The sequence below is a fragment of the Natator depressus genome, chromosome 1, assembly GCF_965152275.1.
Source record: "Natator depressus isolate rNatDep1 chromosome 1, rNatDep2.hap1, whole genome shotgun sequence".
Classification (NCBI taxonomy): Eukaryota; Metazoa; Chordata; order Testudines; family Cheloniidae; genus Natator; species Natator depressus.
The window spans coordinates 8,232,599-8,255,927 of NC_134234.1; the positions used below are offsets into that span (position 1 = coordinate 8,232,599).

Below are 23,329 nucleotides of genomic sequence, written 5' to 3' on the forward strand. Positions count from 1 at the left end.
CATTGTGGTACCTAGTCCTGTAACAACTTTCAACTCTCTGGTTAGTGAGCGTTTGTTTATTCTGCTTAAACCCAATCTGTATTGGAATCAAGTCTTCCTAATGTAAAGTGTTTGAATGGTAGGAGCCCACCAAGGGTTAATAGTTAACTCTGTGGTTCAGAGAATGTATAGGATTAGATTAATAATTTACTATGATGTGATCAGAACAGGAATGTATTCCTTTGATTTGTAAGAATCCACAGATAACTTACAATGGGTGCGGTAAAACTTTTTTGCAGTTCAACAAATGATAGTTGAGGGAATTCTTAAATGTGTGGATAAACTTAATTTGTCTGCAAGCGTGTGATGGAACCTTCTGTAAACTGCTGCTGTCCTCTGTGTAGCTCTTAGTGCAGGGCAGACTTCACTATTCGGAAACACCCAGCCTAAATTAGGTGGAACATTGGGAACAGGAGCGTTTGGAGCACCTGGATTCAATACATCAACAGCCACCCTGGGCTTTGGAGCTCCCCAACCTGCTGTGGGTAAGAGTGCAATTTACCAAGTTTAGTTACTTGAATCCAAGATAGTGAAACAGTATCTGTTGCAGATCCGGGGCAAGAGAATGGAGTGGCTGATACAGGACTCTATTTAGTAAAGAATTCAAAGAGGGTAATATAATTAATGCCAATCAACATGGGTTTAGGGAAGATAGATCCTGTCAAATTAACTTTTTTTTAATGAGATGACAAGTTTGGTTGATAAAAGTAATAATAGTGTTTGGTGGAATATACTTTGATTTCGTATTGCATGACATTTAAAAAAACAAAACAAAACCCTAGAACAATAGGAAATTAACATGGCAGACGTAAGTGGATTAAAAACTGGCCACCTGATAAGTCTCAAAATGTAATTGTAAATGGGGAATCACTGAGTGGGTGTATTTTTAGTGGGGTCCTGCAGTGATTGGTCCTTGGCCCTATAGTGTTTAACTTTTTAAATATCAATGGCCTGGAAGATCATCACTGATAAAGTTTGCAGATGGCCTAAATTGGGGAAGTGGTAAATAATGAAGATGTCACTGATACCAAGCAATCCAGATTGCTCTGTAAGCTAGGAGCAAGCAAACTGTGCGTTATAATGTGGGTAAATGTATACATCTAGGAACAAATAATGTAGGTCATACTTAGGGTGACTCTATCCACCATGACCCCTAAATTTTTCAGAGTCCTTGCTTCCTGGGATAATCAACTGAACAAGTGAATTTCAAGGTAGTTGAACCTTCAGAGAAGGGTCTTGCACTAACATTAATCAGACTTTGAAGGGACACTGCACACTGGTGTTGAAACTAACAAGTGGAGATAACCATTAAAAGGTTCTGCCAGGCCGAATTCGGCTCCTGGCTAATCTGTACAGCTCCCTTCATTTTAGCTTTGCACAGGTGAAATGGATTTGAAATTGGTAAATAATTCTGATATACAAGAAGGAATAGAATTCAGCTGGCTTTACAGGGCTGACAGTGGTAAAAAGTATGGTCACTGAAGTCAGCAGATACAACTGTGAATTCCCACAGGGAACAGATCTGATAAAGAAGGGGTCACTGCTAAATGCCCTAAATGTCCTGAGATGAGTCTGAGTGCCAAATACGTGGTTAGAAAAGATTAACCTCTGCAACTTTATCTAGCATTGACGGACCCAAATGTTTCAGCTGCCCAACAAGCAGCCCTCCAGCAGCACTTCAGCAGCTTGACCTACTCGCCCTTTGGAGATTCTCCTCTTTTCAGAAACCCTATGTCAGACCCAAAGAAGAAAGAAGAGGTGAGGACTCAAATACTTCAGAACACATTTTTATGGATAAGATGGTGTTTATTGTAACTTCTCTATATTCTCTATATGGATTAGTTTAAAAAATGAAGATATGAACATTTAGGGGCCCATTTTCCTAATATCATAGTCTATAGCCTGGGGTGTTGAGAAACTAAACGGTATATAACTAAGGCTCCACGTTTGTCACAGATTCCATGGCTTTCCATGACCACAATGACTTCTGCAGCTGGCCCAGGAGCTGCCAGAGTAGCTCGGGTAGTCCCTGGGTCAGTTGCACTGACTGCTGCTGGGACAGTCTCAGGGCCCCCAACCAGAGCAGCAGGAGTTTGGGTGTAGGGGGGCTTGGGGTTGGGGCCACTGTTTACCTGCAGGGGGCTCAGCTCCACATGCTGCCTCTGCCAGCAGCCAGGCAATGCCCCCCCGCAGCTCCCACTGGCCACAGTTCCCAGCCAATGGGAGCTGTAGAACTGGGGCTTGGGGCGGAGCAGAGGCAGCATGTGGAGCTCTCGGGAGCTGGGGCTGCTGCTTCCCGGGAGCTGGGTAAGGAGCCTGCCCCAGCACCCATGCCCCCCCTTCCCAGCGCCTGCGGTGGTTTGTTTTGTTTGTTTTGTTTGTTTTGTTTGTTTTGTTTGTTTTGTTTGTTTTGTTTGTTTTGTTTGTTTTGTTTGTTTTGTTTGTTTTGTTTGTTTTGTTTGTTTTGTTTGTTTTGTTTGTTTTGTTTGTTTTGTTTGTTTTGTTTGTTTTGTTTGTTTTGTTTGTTTTGTTTGTTTTGTTTGTTTTGTTTGTTTTGTTTGTTTTGTTTGTTTTGTTTGTTTTGTTTGTTTTTGTTTGTTTTTGTTTGTTTTTGTTTGTTTTTGTTTGTTTTTGTTTGTTTTTGTTTGTTTTTGTTTGTTTTTGTTTGTTTTTGTTTGTTTTTGTTTGTTTTGTTTGTTTTGTTTGTTTTTGTTTTGTTTGTTTGTCCCCCCCCTCCCCCGTTTTAGTCAAGGGTATTTTTAGTAAAAGTCATGAACAGGTCACGGGCCTGTGAATTTTTGTTTACTGCCTGTGACGTGTTTGTGACTTTTTATTAAAAATACCCATGACTAAAACGTAGCCTTATATATAACAAATACATTATCACTATTTTATCTGTATCAGACAGCCACTTGGGATACCTAACTGCATATACTGTGGTCATATATTAGACTTCTGTCTTCAGAGATGCCAAGCATCTGGCATTCCCAGTGAGCTCTGTGGTAGTAGATGCTCAGAAGCTCTCAAAATCAGGCACTTAGACAATTCACAGTGATAGATTATAAATCCATGTGTGTGATCTCATTGCAGTTTTTTTCCCAAACGTTATGTAAGATTCTGACACTTTCTTTACTAGTGTGGGGAAAAATCACTCTAAAGACGCTGCAGTATTGCTGATGTATCTTACTAAGTAGTTTTGATTTTATTTCTTAAACAAATGGTAATAGTTTAAACAAGTCACCCGCCAAAAGCACTAATCAGACCTCAAACTGAGCTAGCACTGTTGCTGCCAAATCAGTAGCCAAACAGAGAATAAAGGGTGAATGTCTATAGTTAACTTGTTTACTCAGGGCATAGGTTTTTTGTCCTGACAACAATACTGGTCTAACTTCTGTGAAAATAAACAAGAAAACATTAATCCTGTTTAGACTTAAGTAGTTTGAAAATCTGTTTTTTCGGTTACATGAGTGTTTCTTTCTCAGAGACTGAAACCAACTAATCCAGCAGCCCAGAAGGCTTTGACTACGCCAACCCATTACAAACTGACCCCGCGACCAGCGACCAGAGTGCGACCAAAAGCTTTGCAGACAGCAGGATCTTCCAAATCTCATCTCTTTGATGGGCTGGATGATGATGAGCCATCTTTATCTAACGGTGCATTCATGCCCAAGTTAGTTTTCTTTTCTCCTTTGGAGATCAGTTTTATTCAGAAAAATGTTTGTTTAATCTTCCACCTCTTTCCCTGTGGCTTGAGCACTCATAAATCAAATATGTGAGTGCATTTGCTCTCCTAGCAGTTGTGTGCGTCTTCTGGCTTTTAATGAAGAAAGGTTACTACTTTGGTACAGATAATGCTTCCTATTTCATGTGTAGATGCTTGTCAACATATCTAATGTAGGTTTCAGAGTAACAGCCGTGTTAGTCTGTATTCGTAAAAAGAAAAAAGAAAAGGAGTACTTGTGGCACCATGTGCCAGCAATGCCCCTCTGCCATGTACATTGGTCAAACTGGACAGTCTCTACGTAAAAGAATAAATGGACACAAATCAGATGTTAAGAATTATAACATTCATAAACCAGTTGGAGAACACTTCAATCTCTCTGGTCACGCAATCACAGACATGAGGGTCGCTATCTTACAGCAAAAAAACTTCAAATCCAGACTCCAGCGAGAAACTGCTGAATTGGAATTCATTTGCAAATTGGATACTATTAATTTGGGCTTGAATAGAGACTGGGAGTGGCTAAGTCATTATGCAAGGTAGCCTATCTCCCCTTGTTTTTTTCCTACAAACCCCCCCCCCCCCCCCCCCCCCAGACGTTCTGGTTAAACTTGGATTATTGCTGTGCACATTGTAAGATGAGCTATTGCCAGCAGGAGAGTGAGTTTGTGTGTGTGGTTTTTGGAGGGGGGGGTGTGTGTGTGTGTGGGGGGGTGAGAAAACCTAGATTAGTGCTGGAAATGACCCACCTTGATTATCATGCGCATTATAAAGAGAGGTTTCAAAGAGGGATGGGCTATTACCAGCAGGAGAGTGAGTTTGTATGTGTGTCTGTGGGGGGGGGGGGGGAAGAGTGAGAAAACCTTGATTTGTGCTGGAAATGGCCTTCCTTGATGATCACTTTAGATAAGCTGTTAGCAGCAGGACAGTGGGGTGGGAGGAAGTTTTGTTTCATGGTCTCTGTGTGTATATAATGTCTTCTGCAGTTTCCACGATATGCTATGCATCCGATGAAGTGAGCTGTAGCTCACGAAAGCTCATGCTCAAATAAACTGGTTAGTCTCTAAGGTGCCACAAGTACTCCTTTTCTTTTTTCTTTTTACGAATATCTAATGTAGCACCCAAACTCTCTACTTAGGTCAGTAAATTATCCTTTGTGTAGTGCCTTCATATTTGGTAACCATGCAGGCTCTGTAGCTTTGTTGACATGGATAGCAAAGATCAAAGACTTGCATATAAGTCTGGCAGAAAATATACTTACTGTACTGAAGACAAAAGTGGTCTAACTTAAGTAATTGTCAAGTACTTTTAGAGTAGTTTGTCAAACAAAATGATCCTGTGACTTAATTGTTACTGTATGGGCAAGTAGATTCTAATCTGTTACTTGTGACTATAAAAGTGTTGCTTGCTTCAGTTAATTTACAATATGCAACACCTCATCTCTGACCAAAACATAAGTTTTGTCTTGCATTAATAAATCTATTCTTTTACAAGCAATTGCCCTCAGATTCCTACAGGTATCTTCCCAGCCTATTGCATGTATTTAAAAACTGTCATGTAGAATTGTTGTCAGATAAACTTCTTATCTCAGTCAGCCCTAGACTGTGCTCTTCTGGGGTTGTAGTAGAAAATTGCAGTTTGAGTCCTCCAATTTACCTTCAACTTGAGTGGCATAGCAGGGAAAAAGGGTTTGGTTAAAGGTATTGAAGGACTTTAGAAATGGCCTGTATTCAGTAATAAAACATAGGCTTTAGAAAGCTTCCTATTGTATGAGGTTGGCCTTTCTATTTAATATTAGCCCTGGCAGTCACTTCATCTCTCCTCTGAAGTGCTGTGGTGGTGAGGCCAACTCAGTGTTCTTAAAAAACATTCCCCCAACTGCCCCTGTCAATTGGAATAACAAACTGATACCTCATACCCCTCTTGCTACCGTCTGCTGGGAAAGACTAACAGGACTTGGCAGTAGTTATGGCATTGTCATGACAGAATGCGAGCTAATGTGGTTTAAAGTTGGCTTAAATATTCTCCCATCCCTGGAACTCTTGGGTCAAACGTGTGGCGCTCGTGCTGCAGATCCCTGAGAACTGCTGCTTTGGTATATTTTAGGAAGAGCATCAAGAAGCTGGTTTTGAAAAACCTCAACAGCAGCAACTTGTTTTCTCCTGTCAGTCGTGAAGCTGAAGATCTGGAACCTCCATCAGAGTATCCGGAGAATGGAGAGCGGTATGTTTCTGCATGACACACTGATTATGCCTCTAGAAACGGATTTAGTTAATACTTTCTCATAAACAAATAAATCTCTGAAAAAAGCTCTCTAGCATCTAAATCTATACAGTACATAACCCTCTTGCGTAGAAATAAGCTCATAACTTATTGGATCACACAAATAGCTTTCAGTAGCTTACATTACTACGAGAACTATTGATAGACATCTTTGCAATGCTGATGTCATGGCAGCAGGTATGTTTTAAATATCCAAATAAGAATATGGACTGATAACACACAGATTTTTGTATGACTGATTTTTCCGTCTAGTTGAGACTAAAATTCTTAATTGTAAAACAAGCTGTGTTTATAGAGGGACTTCAGTTTCTAGGAGGTTAACAAAAATGTTTAAGCAACAAAGATCATCAAGTTTGTGGAACAGCTTCTGTACTAGAGAGGTCTATATTCACATTTTCCACACCATTCATGATTTTAAAGTGTTGTTTACTCTTTGCCTCAATACAAAAACCACGGGTCGCCCATTGAAATTAATAGGCAGCATGTTTAATACAGGAAATACTTTTTCACACATCCTGCAGTTGTCCTGTGGAGTATATTGCCACAGGATGATGTGATGGCGAAAAGTATAACCTGGATTAAAAAAAACTAGATAAGATCACGGAGGCTAGGTCTATCAATGGCTATTAGCCAAGATTCTCTCGATGGACCACTCGTCTGACTCAGTATGGCCTTTCTTATGAACAGTACAGGCTTCCTTACCAGTGTATCAATTAGAGATGGGCAAGAAACTGTTGTTTCCCATTCCTGGAAAACTTCCAACCTTTTTGGGGGGAAAAAATTCCTATCCAAACTTGCAAACAGACAATCAAAAGTTTTTGGGTCAGGTCTAAATATCCCATTTCAACAATTTCAAAACGCTTTTTTCCAAACCTTTTGAAACAAACTTGTCAAAACTGACCCATTTCCACAATTAGTTTAGGTTCAAGAATTATTCATTAGAAAATGCCAAACATCTTGTTAAATTCCTGATCAGCTCTAGTCTCAGTTCTGACCTGGAGTCACCACCTAGTAAGGATTAGGGAAATACATTAGCCATGTGCCCACTCTATCTGTATTGCTGAGGCTGCCAGTTGTGAACTAGGCATCTCCACCCTAAGGTTAGCTTGATCGTTGGGGCAGCAAGACATAATCAGCTGTAAACCCCTTTTCCCAAAACAATGTAATATATGTTCCAGGCACTAAAGTTTAGTGTTACATGTGGTAGTGTACCTCCACACAGCAGGAAGAATCTGGTGTGCCATGTTATGAGATGAGAAACAAATGTGTTGTGTTGCAACACTGACACAAGATTTCTTTAGAAATGAATGTGTTTGAATGGCTTCGTTCTTTCTTTAGGTTCAACTTTCTATCCAGATCTGTTGATGAGAATCACAGACAGGAGGGTGAGCAAGAGGAAGAAGACGATCACCATGAAGTGACTAGATTTTACACTAACCCCATTGCCAAACCCATCCCACAGACCCCAGAGAATGCAGTGCACAAACAGAATAATGTGGATGATACCATTGTGGCTCTGAATATGCGGGTTGCCTTGCGGAATGGCCTGGAAGGCAGCAGTGAAGATGCTTCATTTCATGATGAGTCACTGCAGGATGACCGTGAAGAGGAGAATGAGAATGTATATAGTCTGCACCCAGCAGGTCAGATTCGCACTGCTGTGTGGTGCTGCTCTATCTTTAGTCTTACTCCTTCCTGATCCTCCTCCTTCCTTGTCATTTTACCCCATCCTTTGCTTTATTTATTTATTTGCTTTACCTTTAAGTAAGTAGTTTCCAGGTTTCTCTCCACCAAATGCCATTCCTCAAAAAAAATAAATAAAAATCTTCCTACCTTCTCCTCTCCCTCTTACCCAAGATGTTTTATGTTTTCATCTTACCTTAGATAAAATACTCAGTGCATGGAATTTCTCACTGTAAAGTAATATAAACTTGACACTGTTAATAAGATGTCTGGATAGTCTCATCTGTACTCTGGCTTCTGTTACTTTATTGTTCGCTTACATTGTACTGATTCTCAACTTCTTTTTAGGGCCCCTCAGCTGTCCTTCAGTTTTCTTGGCAAAGATTAAGAAAATTTCTGGAGTTAGTCTTGTCCTCATCTATGTGCTCAATTATTTTCTACTGTAGGAATTGTTCTAACAAAAGCTGGCTACTATACCATCCCGTCTATGGAGGATCTAGCTAAACTTACCACTGACAGAGGAGAATGTATTGTGACTGATTTCACTATAGGTCGTAAAGGTGAGTATAGAATCATTTTGGATATGTGTTCTCCTGCTGCCAACTGTTTTTAGAGCTTTTAAAGCCTGGGCTTTGTATTTCTTCAGCATGAATGTAAAATAGTTACCTTGCTTGGGATATTTATCATCCCTAGGTGACAAAAGCTTTACATACTCTTCACATTGGCTGCACACTCAAGCTCTGTGAATTAGGCTACCCAGTGAAACTAAAATCATAGCTTGTAAAATTCCAACACCTCCTGTATGAAAAGAACAACATTTTCAGTAGTTCTCCAGATAGTTGAGGGTAGCTTAGGTCCAAAACTTGGACTCAAAATTTACATAAAACTGTCTAGCTCAGCTTTACTGGCCAAGCTGAGTGCTATTCATTACTTATTCACTTCTTGAGCTTCAAACTGGATTTTTACAAATGCAATTATACCATGATGATTGGAAAATGGAAAGATTTGAATACTTAGTCTGACACTGTTCCTTTCAAGCAGTTTAGTGCTTGAATTCTGGATGAAATCATAACTTTTTAATTCTCAATGAGTGTTTGGGAAAAGATAGGTGCTGATCACAGATGCAGTATGAGCTGCCAGGCTAGTACTACTATCAAAAACCTTATGACTACATAAAGGAATTGAAGGTAAAATTAGTTTGGTTATACAGCTACTTGGGGTCAGTCTTGCTGTTGTATATGCATGTAGGATATTGTGTGCAGTTCTAGTACTTTGAATTCAACAAGGAGACAAATAATTAAACATAGAGGATAGGACCACCCAGGAGGAGCAACCAACTTAAGTTGTCTAGAAAAGATACTTAAGGGCTTAAATTTATTACTGAGAGGGAGCAATCGCCAACAGACTGAAACTATCACCTTTTAGAATGGAAAAAGATAATCATAAAACTGCTCAATTACTTGTCAGTTGAATAGAATAACAGGAGTTTGAATGGCAATTTAAGGATAGTTCAGGTAAGATGAACAAAATGTGAATACTTACATTGGAGAGTTTGCCAATGCACTTCTCTGGGGTGGTATTACAGCATTTGCTGTTGGAGCAGAAGTACAAGTTGGGTTTGTTTACATTCCAGGTTACGGATCAATTTACTTTGAAGGAGAGGTGAATCTAACTAACTTAAATCTAGATGAGATTGTGCACGTCCGCAGGAAAGAAGTTATTGTCTATCCTGACGATGATCAGAAGCCACCTATTGGTGAAGGTTTAAATAGGTAATTCAGACTTTTCATGTGTTCTTTTTGGGAGGGGGTGGGGGTAGCCTGGTAAATGGATTTTGGTAAAGCTATCACCCTTCTTGTCATCCATAAGGGCCTCTTTCTATTTTAGCTATCCCAGCAGCCTGCAAATCTAACTCCTTTTTTCAGGCACACATTCAGGTTATTAATCTTGGACAAAATCTACTTGTCAGTGACAGTTGTGTTTCTGAACCAAAGCATGTTTGAACCAATGCTTGTGGTTTGTTCCAAACTTGATGTAAACTTTTTTTGAATGCCTCGTTTCAAAGCTCAGTGATCTCATGCCCTTCCATTGTCTACATTTTAACAGACGAGCTGAAGTTACATTGGATGGAGTTTGGCCAACGGATAAAACATCTCGCTGCTTGATAAAGAGCCCAGAACGACTAGCAGATATCAATTATGAAGGCAGACTGGAGGCTGTATCTCGGAAGCAGGGAGCCCAGTTCAAAGAGTACCGTCCAGAGACCGGTTCTTGGGTGTTCAAGGTAGTAATCACGGTTGCTCATCGCTGACTGCTCATAAACTGTGTATTACAAAAAGATCTGGGTGGAACAGAAGTCAGAATTTCCCTGATAAACCAGTAGCTGTCAATGCTGTAATTCCAGTGCCTTTATTCAACTGTTTTTATACTTGTTTAAGGTTTTAAAGTGCTCTTCGTGATCTATTTAACTCATGAATTGTAGTACTAAAGTTTTTTCAAGTAATATACAGATCATTCCGATTGTAATAGTCAAAGTGCAGACTGTCCAAAATAACTCCCAGGTGATTTGTTAAGAACTGATCCTGCCTATATGCGGTGTCTTATACAAAGATTGAACTCCCTCAGAGTTCATGTATGCTTCAGTATGCAGTTTCCCCTTAAATATTCTAATGAGTGACTTTCAGACCCAAGGGGCAGCTAAACACCCAGCTCTGTGTGAAGTCAGTGGTGATTGTGCACCAACTCCCATCTGTGCTTTTGAAAATCTTCCCCATGTCTGTATCCCTATTACCAACACTTTGGCTTTTATCATTGTACAGGTGGCTCACTTCTCTAAATATGGCTTGCAAGATTCTGATGAGGAAGAGGAGGAGCATCCTTCAAAAGTGGACGCAAAGAAGTTAAAAACTGCCCAAGTGCCATCCCAGGGGCAGCTGGTGCCCCAACAAATGGCTCTAAATGGCAAGCCAACGCCTCCAGCTCAGGTAGAAAAATAAGTGACATGAAGTTATCCATAAAATGAAGTTTGAGGAATAGCCATTTGCCCTAAGACAGAGCCGTTACTATTGCAAATGTCTTGGAGACAGAAGAACGCAAAGCATTTTTAGAACCGAACTTACTCAAACTGGGGTGGTACTTCTGGTCTCTTACGGGATAGTTGCATGATCTTTGTATACTTCACGTGCTCTCCCTGTCCTTGCATCCTTTGTTTGGAATTAGCGTTTTTGTTGGTTGAATCTTGGGGCGGGGGGTGGGGGTTTGGTAACCTGATCACTTCTTGTTTAGATCCCAGGGTTGTAGGATATGGCGTACTTGCACTAACTGGAAGAAAACATGGCTTTGTTAATATTCTCAAATATGTGCAATATTACCCTTGCCAGTCATGCTGCCTCCAGCACCTGAAAACAAATTGCTTTGTGCATTAGGTTTTTAGATTGTATCGTCAAACCTCATTCTGCATGCAGACTTGTATTCTGGTATTTTAAGAATGTACTCGACTTTATTAAAATAAGATCTAAAGTTTTTACAAGTTTGGCTATACAACTAATTTCTTAAAAGGTATTGGATCATGGGTGGGGTGCGGTGCAGTTGTTGCATTCTGAAGTTTTTTGTCCCAATTCATTATTCGGTATATGTATACACTTGCCTTATAGGAAGGTGGCGTTTTATCCAATCCCTGGCATCAACCTATGTAGCAATATCCTAAATGCTGAATGGTTACAAACAATTGTCAGATTTAAATGAAAATGGAATACTTTTCTTATCTAACATTGGAAAAAACACTGCTGACAGTAAACTAAACTAGGTCTTGGTGTTAATGCAGTAAAAAAGCATTTTATAATGGAGGTGTTCCTGGTAATTATGCAACAAAGCACTTATGTCAAATGATGATCACCTGTGTCCCAGGAAGTAAATTTGTCAGTACCAAGTAGAGCTTAAGTTGAATGCAGAATGTAAAGGACTTGGGTGTGATGCTTCTTGGTGTCCAACCCTGCAATCCAGTCCTTGGTGTCCAACCCCGTTGCTATTTATGGGTGTCGTGTGCAGGAGAGCAGAATAAAAGGGTGCCAGTCCCTAGCAGCTGAACTGCATTTTTAAGGGAAAGGCTTTTGTTTCCGGTCATAAGCAATTTCGACATTCTGCTCATTAGTAAAGGCAGATCTCCAGACTTGCAGTTCATTCAGGCATGAACAGTGAGCTTCTGCTTGGCATGAAGCCAGTCTGCATGGTATGCTTTTCTGTAGGAAATGGAGGAATTGTTAGCTTTGTCCAGTGGTCATAGAATATCAGGGTTGGAAGGGACCTCAGGAGGTCATCTCGTCCAACCCCCTGCTCAAAGCAGGACCAATCCCCAACTAAATCATCCCAGCCACGGCTTCGTCAAGCCAGGCCTTAAAAACCTCGAAGGAAGGAGATTCCACCACCTCCCTAGGGAACCCATTCCTGTGCTTCACCACCCTCCTAGTGAAAAAGTTTTTTCTAATATCCAACCTAAATCTCCCCCACTGCAACTTGAGACTATTACTCCTCGTTCTGTCATCTGCTACCACTGAGAACAGTCTAGATACATCCTCTTTGGAACCCCCTTTTGGGTAGTTGAAAGCAGCAATCAAATGCCCCCTCATTCTTCTCTTCCGCAGACTAAACAATCCCAGTTCCCTCAGCCTCTCCTCATAAGCAGTGGTGAGCTGGAGCCGGTTCGCACCAGTTCGGGGGAACCAGTTGTTAAATTTAGAAGCCCTTTTAGAACCAGTTGTCCCCTGAGGCCAAAAGTGGCACCTTAGGCAGAGGTGAGCTGGGGCGGGGGGGCCTGAGGAGGGCTGCCTGCACTGCAGCAGGTAACCCTGGGGGGGTGGGGGGAGGGCTCACAGGGCCTGAGCGCGAAGCTGCTGCCTGCTTCTCAGCCCTCCCCGGCTTCCTGCACCAGCAGCTGCTTCGCAGGAAGCCGGGGGGGGGGGCACATTCAGGGGAGGGAGCAGAGCGGAGGTAAGCTGGGGCTGGGCGTGGGGCAGGGAGCTGTTGGTGGGGACTCTGCACCCACCACATTTTCCCCTTGGGGGCACGAGCCCCAGAGCACCCACAGAGTTGGTGCCTAAGCGCCACTTTTGATGTGATCAGTGGGGGGAGCTAAGCTACCGCACCCCTAGGAGCCAGAGGGACCTGCCGGATGCTTCCCGGGAGCTGCCCCAGGTAAGCACCACTGGGACTCGCCCCCCCGGCAGGTCCCTCTGGCTCTTAGAGGCAGGATGGGCACCCACTACGGTGGCCCATGAGACCCTCCTGCCCGGTTCTGGGGGCAGTCAGGGGATGGGGCTGGATGGGCCAGGGGTCCCGGGGGAGGAGGGGGCGCATGAAAGAACACGGGGTTGGATGGGGCAGGAGTCCTGGGGGGCAGGGGCAGGCCACGTCCCCCTCGTGGGGTGAAGAGGGAACCGGTGGTTAAGATTTTGGCAGTTCATCATGCTCATAAGTCATGCTCCAGCCCCCTGATAATTTTTGCTGCCCTCCACTGGACTCTTTCAAATTTTTCCATATCCTTCTTGTAGTGTGGGGCCCAAAAATGGGCACAGTACTCCAGATGAGGCCTCACCAATGCCAAATAGAGGGGAATGATCACATCCCTGGATCTGCTGGCAATGCCCCTACTTATACAGCCCAAAATGCAGTTAGCCTTCTTGGCAACAAGGGCAAACTGCTGACTCATATCCAGCTTCTTGTCCACCATAACCCCGAGGTCCTTTTCTGCAGAACTGCTGCCTAGCCGCTGGGTCCCTAGTCTGTAGCAGTGCATGGAATTCTTCCGTCCTAAGTGCAGGACTCTGCACTTGTCCTTGTTGAACCTCATCAGATTTCTTTTGGCCCAATCCTCCAATTTGTCTAGGTCTTTCTGTATCCTATCCCTATCCTCCAGCGTATCTACCACTCCTCCCAGTTTAGTGTCCTCTTCAAATGCGATGAGGGAGCAATCCACACTATCCTCCAGATCGTTAATGAAGATATTGAACAAAAGCGGCCCCAGGACCGACCCTTGGGGCACTTTGCTTGATACCGGCTGCCAACTAGACATGGAGCCATTGATCATTACCCGTTGAGCCTGACGATCTAGCCAGCTTTCTATCCACTTTATAGTCCATTCATCCAGCCCATACTTCTTTAACTTACTGGCAAGCATACTGTGGGAGACAGTGTCAAAAGCTTTGCTAAAGTCAAGGAATAACACGTCCACTGCTTTCCCCTCATCCACAGAGTCAGTTATCTCATCGTAGAAGGCAATTAGGTTAGTCAGGCATGACTTGCCCTTGGTGAATCCATGCTGACTGTTCCTGATCACTTTCCCCTCCTCTAAGTGCTTCAGAATTGATTCCTTGAGGACCTGCTCTATGATTTTTCCAGGGACTGAGGTGAGGCCGACTGGCCTGTAGTCCCCCGGATCCTCCTCCTTCTCTTTTTTTTAAAGATGGGCACTACATTAGTCTTTTTCCAGTCCTCCGGGACTTCCCCCAATCGCCATGAGTTTTCAAAGATAATGGCCAATGGCTCTGCAATCACATCCGCCAACTCCTTCAGCATTCTCGGATGCAGCGCATCCGGCCCCATGGACTTGTGCTCATCCAGCTTTTCTAAATAGTTCTGAACCACTTTTCTCCACAGAGGGCTGGTCACCTCCTCCCCATGCTGTGCTGCCCAGTGTAGTAGTCTGGGAGCTGACCTTGTTCGTGAAGACAGAGGCAAAAAAAAACATTGAGTACATTAGCTTTTTCCACATCCTCTGTCACTAGGTTGCCTCCCTTATTCAGTAAGGGGCCCACACTTTCCTTTACTTTCAGGTATGTTAGCAGCAAGAAGAAACAACCCTTCTTGTTACTCTTAACATCTCTTGCTAGCTGCAACTCCAGGTGTGATTTGGCCTTCCTGATTTCACTCCTGCGTGCCTGAGCAATATTTTTATACTCCTCTCTGGTCATTTGTCCAATCTTCCACTTCTTGTAAGCTTCTTTTTTGTGTTTAAGATCAGCAAGGATTTCACTTAAGACAAGCTGGTTGCTTGCCATATTTACTATTCTTTCTACACATCAGGATGGTCAAGCTTTTAGACAGGACTGCTTACCATGTCTCTCTGCTGCTGGTTCGCCTGCTGTGATTTTGTGGGTAAGGAGAGGCAGTAATCGTGCACAGCCCAGTGAAGAACAGAATGAGCCCCTTAGCAAGAAGTTACAATGGGATGCCCTTTTCTGTTAGGAGCCAAGATATGGTGTACCTCTTTTGTATTTTGTATCTTTGCTGTAGGTTTAGAGGTTGTTGTAAGGGGCAAAAAGTTGCCCAGACTTAATACAGAAACATCAGGAGACTATATTGTATGGATTTAAAACTCATCAAATTGTTGGTGTAGAGAGCCAGGAAATACAATGCATTTATGGTTAAAGCAAAGGTTTAGGATCTAGATCTAGATTCTCCTCCTAGTGCTGTCCCAGTCTTTGTGGTTATATTCTAAAAATGATTTCAGAAATGAGTTTATATCTGTTCATTGGCCTTGAGTAAAGTTGCTCAGTGTGATGGCCTGATTTTCAGGTTCTGGTTTGCAACAGTTAAGCTGTGTTCTTTCTGGCTTGTGCATCATCGCAACTAATAGATTCTGCACCTGAAATAAACTTCATCTGATGCACATGAAGGAGCAGAATCTAACTCTCCCTTTCATTAATGCATTGGTTCAACAATGTGAATGCAGTAAAGGAGTAAAATCATGTCAAGTCAGCTGCTATGACTTGAAATGCACAGAATAAGAATATGTGAGTCTTAGTAACTGGCTAATTCTGATGGCATCTTGTGTGCCTGGTATAGTGGCTCCTTCGCAGGGATGTTGAAGTGTAATCCTTCAATATTTGTAAAGTGCTTTAAGGTCCACATATGGAAGGTGCTATGAATGGTGCAAGGTAACTTACTTTACTAAAATCCCCAGCTTTTGCGTGGGTCAGTGAAACTTGTGCTTTTGATCATAAACATACTTAGTTTTGCAAATCTTATTAGCACACTATAAATACCTGGTCATGAACTTCTTAATAAAAACAAAATACCTGTCTGCCTGCTGTTACAACTTTAGTTTTGTTACAGTTTATTGCAGTAGCATCTAGAGGCCCTAATCAGGGAGTCAGGTCTGTGCGAACACATTCCCTGCTACAAAAAACCTAAAATCTAAGTTGTCAGAGTTGTGCATGGCTCTTCGGCCTATCTCAGGGCGTCTATAATCTTAAAAGGTGACTTGCACAGGAAGAGAAATGGGGTTTATGTTGCTTTGTTGGCTTGATAGTTTGTTTTGTGGGGTTCGCTTGTTTTATCTTAAAGTCAGGAATATGAATTCTTGTCTTCCCTCTTGCTGTTCTGGGGCAGAAGGATTGGGAACTTTATCTCTAAATTAAAGGTTTGGTGTGTGTTGTGTTACGAACGGCTTTTATTCCAACTGCTCTGACACATCAAACAGCCACGTGAATAAAAACAATTGTTCTTTAGATCAGGTTTCATTTGCATGGTTTCTCTGCCCTAAACCAGAGCACCTCTTATTCTACAGCAGAAATCCATAAAATGCATAAAATCCCTGTGGCTACTATTACAATTCTTTATGTGGAGTAGTAATGAGGTATTTTTAGCTGTCTTGTTCCTTAACAGCCAAGAAAAAGGAGCCAGTACTATGTGACAAGTCAGTCATCTACAGACCTCCAGTGGACCACAGTTTCAATCATCCCAGAGTTCTAGAATAAAACAGCCTTGACTTTCCAATTTACAACTATCAGAACTCTTCTGGAGAAAAACTTGGGACATAAATCCACTTTTCCTTTAGTAGATCACATTTACTTGGAAAATGAGGAAGAACTGATCTGGTCACGGGTGGGAGGGACTTTGCAGACTTAAAGGAACATATCCAGAGAATGTTTGCTATTTAAAGTGAAGGGGAAAGTTAACTTTCATTAGCCCACGATGTTGAAAATAGCTGGTCACTGCATTATTGCAACTCTAAGGGAAAACGGGACTAGGTAATATGACCATCCCTAAATGTAGAGTCTAACTTGGAACCCAGAAATGACCAGTGAATACTTCACTTGCAGGTGATTGTTGAAGCCATTGAATATGCTTGCTTTCTCTATAAACTGACCCAGAATCTGCTATTCTCTAACATGGTTTCCATGTCATTGGTGTCTGTAGAGCCCAGAAGTGGAGCAGCTGGGAAGGGTTGTGGAACTGGACAGTGATATGGCTGACATCACCCAGGAACCAGCTCAGGATTCAATACTAGAAGATAGCATTACAGAAGAGCCGGAACTGGTGCCTGCTTCGACACACATTGCATCTTCACTTGGTATAAACCCCCATGTCTTACAGGTGAGCCACTTGCTGTTTCTATAGATATCTAAGTGGTAGGCCCTGCTCTTGCTTTATCCATCTGCCCAAATTTCTGACACATCACTGGGACTTGTCTTCAGAATTGAGCATATTATTTATATACAACTTTGAACATTTATAATATATATTACATCTACCATACCTAGGAATCTCAAAAAGCTTTACTGTATTAATCATTGGTAAAGTGCTTTAGGGGAGGAGGTTAAAATAGCGCTCTCCTGATTAAAACAGAAGAATTCAAGTAAGTACTGTGATGGCCTGCATTGGTGTCCAGCCCAGGACAGGCTATCACACCTGCTCCTATGAAAATCTGGATAATGTGACCACAAGTACACAGGACTACTGTTTGCTGTCTCAGCTGAAAAATAGTGCTCAAAGTGCTATATATGGGTGACTATTTTAGCATTTTAGTATTGGGTCAAAGGAAAACTAATACAACTCCCCCACTTGCAGTACCCAGTTACTACTTGGTTTTCCATTTGAGTACTGACAACTTAAGCAAGGTCTGAGATAACACAGTATCAGCTCCTAAGGTCGTAGTGATCAGTATTGGATATTAAATAGGATGCCACCATTGTAGTTTAGCAGGTGACTTCTGTCGACTTAAATCACTGGTTCCTCATAATAAATTGCTTTTAGTTCTCATTTTATAACCATCCCATCAGATCACTCATGATCTAATTTGAAACGTAAGTTTCAGTATGAATGGATCAGTGGTGGTTCATATGTAACTTTTAAAGGTGGCTTGTTTTTTTGGGAGATGCTAGTTAGACCTGCTAGCCACTGCTAATTTGTGTCAAGTGTTGAGGGTTGTACTATCATGCAGTCTTGTTCTGTGATAATTTTAGATCATGAAAGCTTCCTTGCTTGCTGATGAAGAGGATGTGGACTTGATCCTGGATCATCACTTTGGCAAACAGCCTACAAAAATGGATACTTCTCAAGAGATCTGCTCTCCCAGGCTTCCAATTTCAGCATTGCAAGGACAGAAAAGACACTCCTCAGGTACTGTAAGGATCCATATTTCTGCACCAGGAGATACCCACAGGTGCTCACTTTAAAATAGTTTTAATCTGGGGAAAAGCCAACATTTTAAAAACTTGTTTTGGGCAGCTGGTGTGTCTTGTGAATTATCCTAACCTTCTAGACACTGGCTCTCTTTCAAGTCTGATCTCTAACAGTGTTCAAACTGGGTCATTATTTAAATACGCATTTGAGAGCATTAGGATGGTATAAAGAGATTGGGTTTAATACTAATTAACTGTTAACATTCTGCCACTAATTACACATGCAGCTAGGAATTGTGTGCGCATAACTGACAACTATGATCACAAGAGAAAACGTAGCTTGTATATTTAAGGAAGTTGCAATGTTGCCAACATTAGCACTACATGGTCCACTAAAGTGCAGTGTGCTTAACTGGGGTGTCTCCATAAGGAGCCAGTTTAAGTCCAGTGGTACTAATAGTAATGCTTATTATTTCCTGAGGACACCTTCAGGTGACTAAAGCCATGTCTGTTCTAAATCTAAGGCCACACACATATGTCTGGCACAGAGGGGCATCTGTTCTTTCTCTGAGGTACTTAACGGCCCTTGTTGGTGTAGTGCTTAGTTTGTACCATGGCTTGGACAATTGTGCTATAGCCTAGTATGTGACTGTTCATGACCATACATGTTGTCCCATTCATGCTACAGTCAGCTGTGTTAAAACCAGGCATGCTTAACTGTATAGTAAATGCTATTTATTAACTACTAGCTGTTCTGAATAGTTTTGGTGGAATTTCAGAAGATCTTAAATGACCTGTTAAATGCAAAGACCTTGTTTTCTTAAGTTCCCCAATCTTCCTTTCAGTTGGAGGGCTGCTGCAATCAAAATTTGCAAGTGTGTCTTTCCTCCCGAGTGGTTCTCTGCAAGATTTTCGTGGACCAAGAACTTCCTCTTTAGGCAATCCTCCATCTGCAGCCTCTTGGTCGGGGCTTTCCACCTTACCCTCTGCGTTCTCCATGCCCAGCGCAGCTCCAGAGGTGCAGCTGAAAACAGTGGGTGCCTGTAGGCAGCAGGGGCTAATACCTCTGGAAAAATCTGTCACTTATGGAAAAGGAAAACTCCTAATGGATATGGCACTCTTCATGGGACGCTCATTTCGCGTTGGTTGGGGACCCAATTGGACTCTTGTAAATAGTGGAGATAAACTGAGTGGATCAAGTGAGCCCGAGGATCTTCGCAATGACTCTATGGAATATGGATTCTTGCCAACTCCTGTTGCTCCTAAATCGTGAGTGGTGATCCATAGGACTAGTTCTCCCTTGCAGATATACTGGAGTATATAGAGAGCCATCTGTCCTTGCCTTTAAAGTGAACCTTTTTGAATCTTGAATTTATGGGCCTGTGATATACAGGAGGTCAGACTAGATGGTCTAAAGGTCCCTTCTGGCCTTAAGCACTATGAATCTGTGAATAAATATGGGCCCATATCTTCCGCTCTGAGTGCTGCTAATATGGGTTGACATGTAGTGGTGGGAATACTGGAGCATCTCCCCTTTAAATGAAACTTTCAAAGAACTTCCTGTCTGGCGTTCCAGCAAGCTGCCGAATGTAGGCCAAGCTTGCAATGGAGTATGCAGAGACTTTAGGCTAGTGCTTCCTGAAGATGTGTCCATAACTATAGAAACGTTTTTATAGTACTGCCATAGGTTGGATAGTTGTGTTCCAAATAAGGGATGAAATCCTAGGATCAAGTTTCTTTATGTCCCATGATTGAAGCATGCTGTCAGTTTCAGGATGTTTGCAGTTCATTCTGTAACCACAGCGTCCACAATTTGGCCCTTAGCTGTTCCTTGGATTGAGTACCTATTGAATATATTGACATCCCATTCCAGTAGAGAAATGGGTTCTGGATTTATTATCCACCTGATGATCAGGAACAGGAGAGGTGTCTCTCTCTACATAACAAGACTAACAGATGTGTAAAATTAATTTGTAAGTATCTATATCTTTCCAATACTACTGTTATCTTCCCCAGACTTTTAGAATCTCCCTTCAAGGTTCATATAGAGAAGCTGACCTTAGAACGAAGGAAGACAGATGGAGACCAGCAGTTGTACCTCATCCCTCTGGAGATAAAGCTCAAGAACAGTACTGTCCATGTAGACGAATGTTGTCCTCTCTTAGCAGCCAACCCAGGAGTGTCTGCCATCCATGACTATGCTGACTGGGTTAAAGACTTTTGTGGAGACTCAGGGGAAATAGAACGTAAGTATCAAGTGTTATACTTTGGGGGAGCATAGAATCTAAGTGATAGAGCAGTTTAGTACAAGTTCACTTCAAATAACTTTGACTGGTTATGGCCACCTCTTTTGGTTTTATTGACTTTAAAATGGCTGGATCAGATGCACGCTGGGCTGATGCATTGTGGGGTGCTAACAAGTTGATTTAAATTTTAAAGTAGTCTAATCCCGTATGAATGTAGGACAAATATAGGACTGACACAGCCCCCTCTACAATCTACAGCATTGTTCCAGATTCCTAGTACGTGTGTTGCTCTCCTTTGTGACCACTTAATTTTTTGTTCTCCAGCTGTGGTGAAGTACTGGTGTTTGACATGGATGTTGTGTGAGGCAATCTGGGGCCACCTGAAGGAGTTGGAAGCCAGCTTGGAGGAGCCCAGTGAGTACATTGTAGCCCTGGAGCGCAGGAAAGCCTTCTCCCGCTGGCTATCGCAGACTGCAGCAGCACGAATTGAAGAGGAAGTCTCACTGTCTCAGTACGAGAATCACATAGAGGCTGTGTTTAGCTACCTTACTGGGAAGAGGATCAGTGAGGCTTGTAGGGTGGCACAGCAATCAGGTAAGAAGCTTACAACTCACAGCTGACTTTGGGATATACAGGAACTGCAGCATTTTCCCTCCCCCACCTCCCGTTGTTACCAAGATCAATATTAGGTTCAGCCTTACTGCAGAAATTGCATGGTTATTGAGGAAAGTGTACAAGAGGGGCAAGTCAGATGTTTCTACTTCAAATAGTTTTTGGTGGACAGGAGAAGAAACCTTGGTCTCCTTCAGGATGGACTCTGATACAGGGCATTTTACACTTCAAACTCTAATACCTATGCTGAGGCTTTAGTGATTTCCTACTCAGAGGAACTGACTACTCAGTGTATTGACTTTTTTACTAGCTTAAGACAGTGAGAGGAATAGCTTAGCCACTTTCTGCTGATTTATCTATCTGGGGAGCCTTACAGCTGTTAGTTGTAACTCATATTCCAGTGTTATAATGTAAATCTGCTGTGTTCAGAGCTTGCTTTCTAGCTCAGTAAATCTGCCTTGAAAGTTGCTGTAGCAAAGAAACTGTAATTGGGCCAGTTCTTAGCTCTGTGTTCCAACTGTGTGTAGGTGGGAAGAGCTCATGCTCTAGAAGCTGTTTTACTTCCACCATTCTCTAAGTGCTGTAATCTGTGTGAAGTGTATACCAGAAACTTACACTCTCCTTGATGAGTGCAAATAGCAATGACCACTAATAGAACTGATTACAGTCTTTGTTTTTACAAGCTATAATTTAAGCTTCTAGGGCTGGGTATTGGTTTTTGAAGCATACTTGTTTGGCTTAAGTGACTACTTCAGATTTTAACAATAGTGAACTTTTTCTTGTCTTCCTGCTTTTCTTGTTCTTGTGGTTGATTCTGAAGGAAACCTAATTAGTCTAATTTCCATACCTCTGACTTTAGAGTATGAGTTACCGCTATTTTTTAAAACATCCCCTTGTTCTTGTGGCTGGCTGTTGTGAGCACAGTGGGATGGTAGGAAAGACTGTTATTGCATAAGGAACTAGAAAACAGCCTGACTTTCCAATCCAACCAAACTGCATGTTGTAGGATTGTGGTCTGTTACGTCCCAGAAAACTCTGCTGACATGCTGTTTTATTTCCTTTAGGAGATCACAGGCTTGCCCTACTCCTCTCCCAGTTGGTAGGCAGCCAGCAGGTTCGGGAGCTCCTCACAATGCAATTAGTGGACTGGCATGGATTGCAGGCAGACTGCTTCATCCAGGAGGAGAGGTTGCGCATCTTTGCTCTGCTGGCTGGGAAGCCTGTAAGTCTTGCTGACAGTCTGTCGTGTCTGTATAATTGCAAGTTAGCTACTGCTAGATAGGAAAAATAAACGAGTATGTCTTGTAGACCAGGGGTCTTTTTCTTTCGGAGGCCCACCCCAACATGCTATTAAAAACTCCATGGCCTTCCTGTGCCACAACTGTTTTTCTGCATATCCAGTAGATTAAAAGCAAGGGCTGGTGTTAGGGAGTAACAAGCAGGGCAATTGCCAGGAGGCCCTATGCCACAGGGGACGCCGGGAACCTAAGTTGCTCAAGCTTTGGCTTCAGACCCATGCAGCAGGGTTTCGGTTTCAACTTCAGCCTCGTGTGGCGGTGCTCCGGCTTTGAATTTCTGCCCTTGGCCCCAGTGACTCTTAACGCTGGCCCTGCTCTCCGGTATATTTTGGCAGACCCCGTGAACCTGCTTGGGGGGGCCCACCCCGGGGGCCTTGGACCCTTGGTTGAGAACTGCTGTTGTAGACTAGCTTTTGCCAAGTGCGGAGCATATACCTCCTAGAGTCGCTGTTAAAAGGAGTATTATACTGACTTCCCAACACATACAGTCCAATGGCTTGTGTCCAGTCTCTCACTATTAAATACAAAAGGATTCATTTGGTCTCTTCCTAATGCATCCTTTCAGTGGTAAATGTTACTCATATAAACTAGTCAGAGGCTACAAAACTAGGTATTGCTCATTCTCAGTGTAACCTTCACTGCAAACCTGCTTTAAACCTTGCAATCTGTTGTTCAGGTGTGGCAGTTGTCTGAAAGAAAAAGCATTAATGTGTGCTCACAGCTGGACTGGAAGCGTGCTATTGCTATCCACCTCTGGTATCTGCTTCCACCAACGGCTTCTATTTCAAAGGCACTCAACGTGTACGAGGCAGCATTCCAGGTATGTCATTACACGCCTTTAAAAAAGGGAAACACGTCTCTTCCTTGCGTTCCTGTCCAGGCACTACAGCAAAGTAAGTGTTCTGTGTGCTCTTAAGAACATGGCTTATTGTTTAAAGGACAGCTTCCGTTTCTCATGAGGCTTGATTCAGGATTAATCGGCAAACTTTGGTGTTTCAATCCTATCTTGAACAGAAATGGATTAGCAGTTACAACTAATTCCAAGAA

General features: G+C 42.4%; 1 protein-coding gene across 2 annotated transcripts in view; it reads left to right on the forward strand.

The window, feature by feature from the left end:
- NUP98 (nucleoporin 98 and 96 precursor) overlaps positions 1–23,329 on the forward strand; it is a 59,403-nt gene that overhangs the window by 22,635 nt on the left and 13,439 nt on the right. For both annotated transcript variants that reach the window (XM_074954247.1, XM_074954256.1), the window contains exons 12-27: positions 384–524; positions 1,664–1,797; positions 3,522–3,709; positions 5,867–5,983; positions 7,382–7,686; positions 8,173–8,286; positions 9,360–9,498; positions 9,833–10,010; positions 10,546–10,710; positions 16,922–17,098; positions 17,968–18,124; positions 18,972–19,395; positions 20,143–20,372; positions 20,697–20,966; positions 22,049–22,206; positions 22,959–23,102. In XM_074954247.1, coding sequence (XP_074810348.1) covers positions 384–524; positions 1,664–1,797; positions 3,522–3,709; positions 5,867–5,983; positions 7,382–7,686; positions 8,173–8,286; positions 9,360–9,498; positions 9,833–10,010; positions 10,546–10,710; positions 16,922–17,098; positions 17,968–18,124; positions 18,972–19,395; positions 20,143–20,372; positions 20,697–20,966; positions 22,049–22,206; positions 22,959–23,102 — 3,041 coding nt within the window. The remainder of the gene's footprint in view (positions 1–383; positions 525–1,663; positions 1,798–3,521; positions 3,710–5,866; positions 5,984–7,381; positions 7,687–8,172; positions 8,287–9,359; positions 9,499–9,832; positions 10,011–10,545; positions 10,711–16,921; positions 17,099–17,967; positions 18,125–18,971; positions 19,396–20,142; positions 20,373–20,696; positions 20,967–22,048; positions 22,207–22,958; positions 23,103–23,329) is intronic.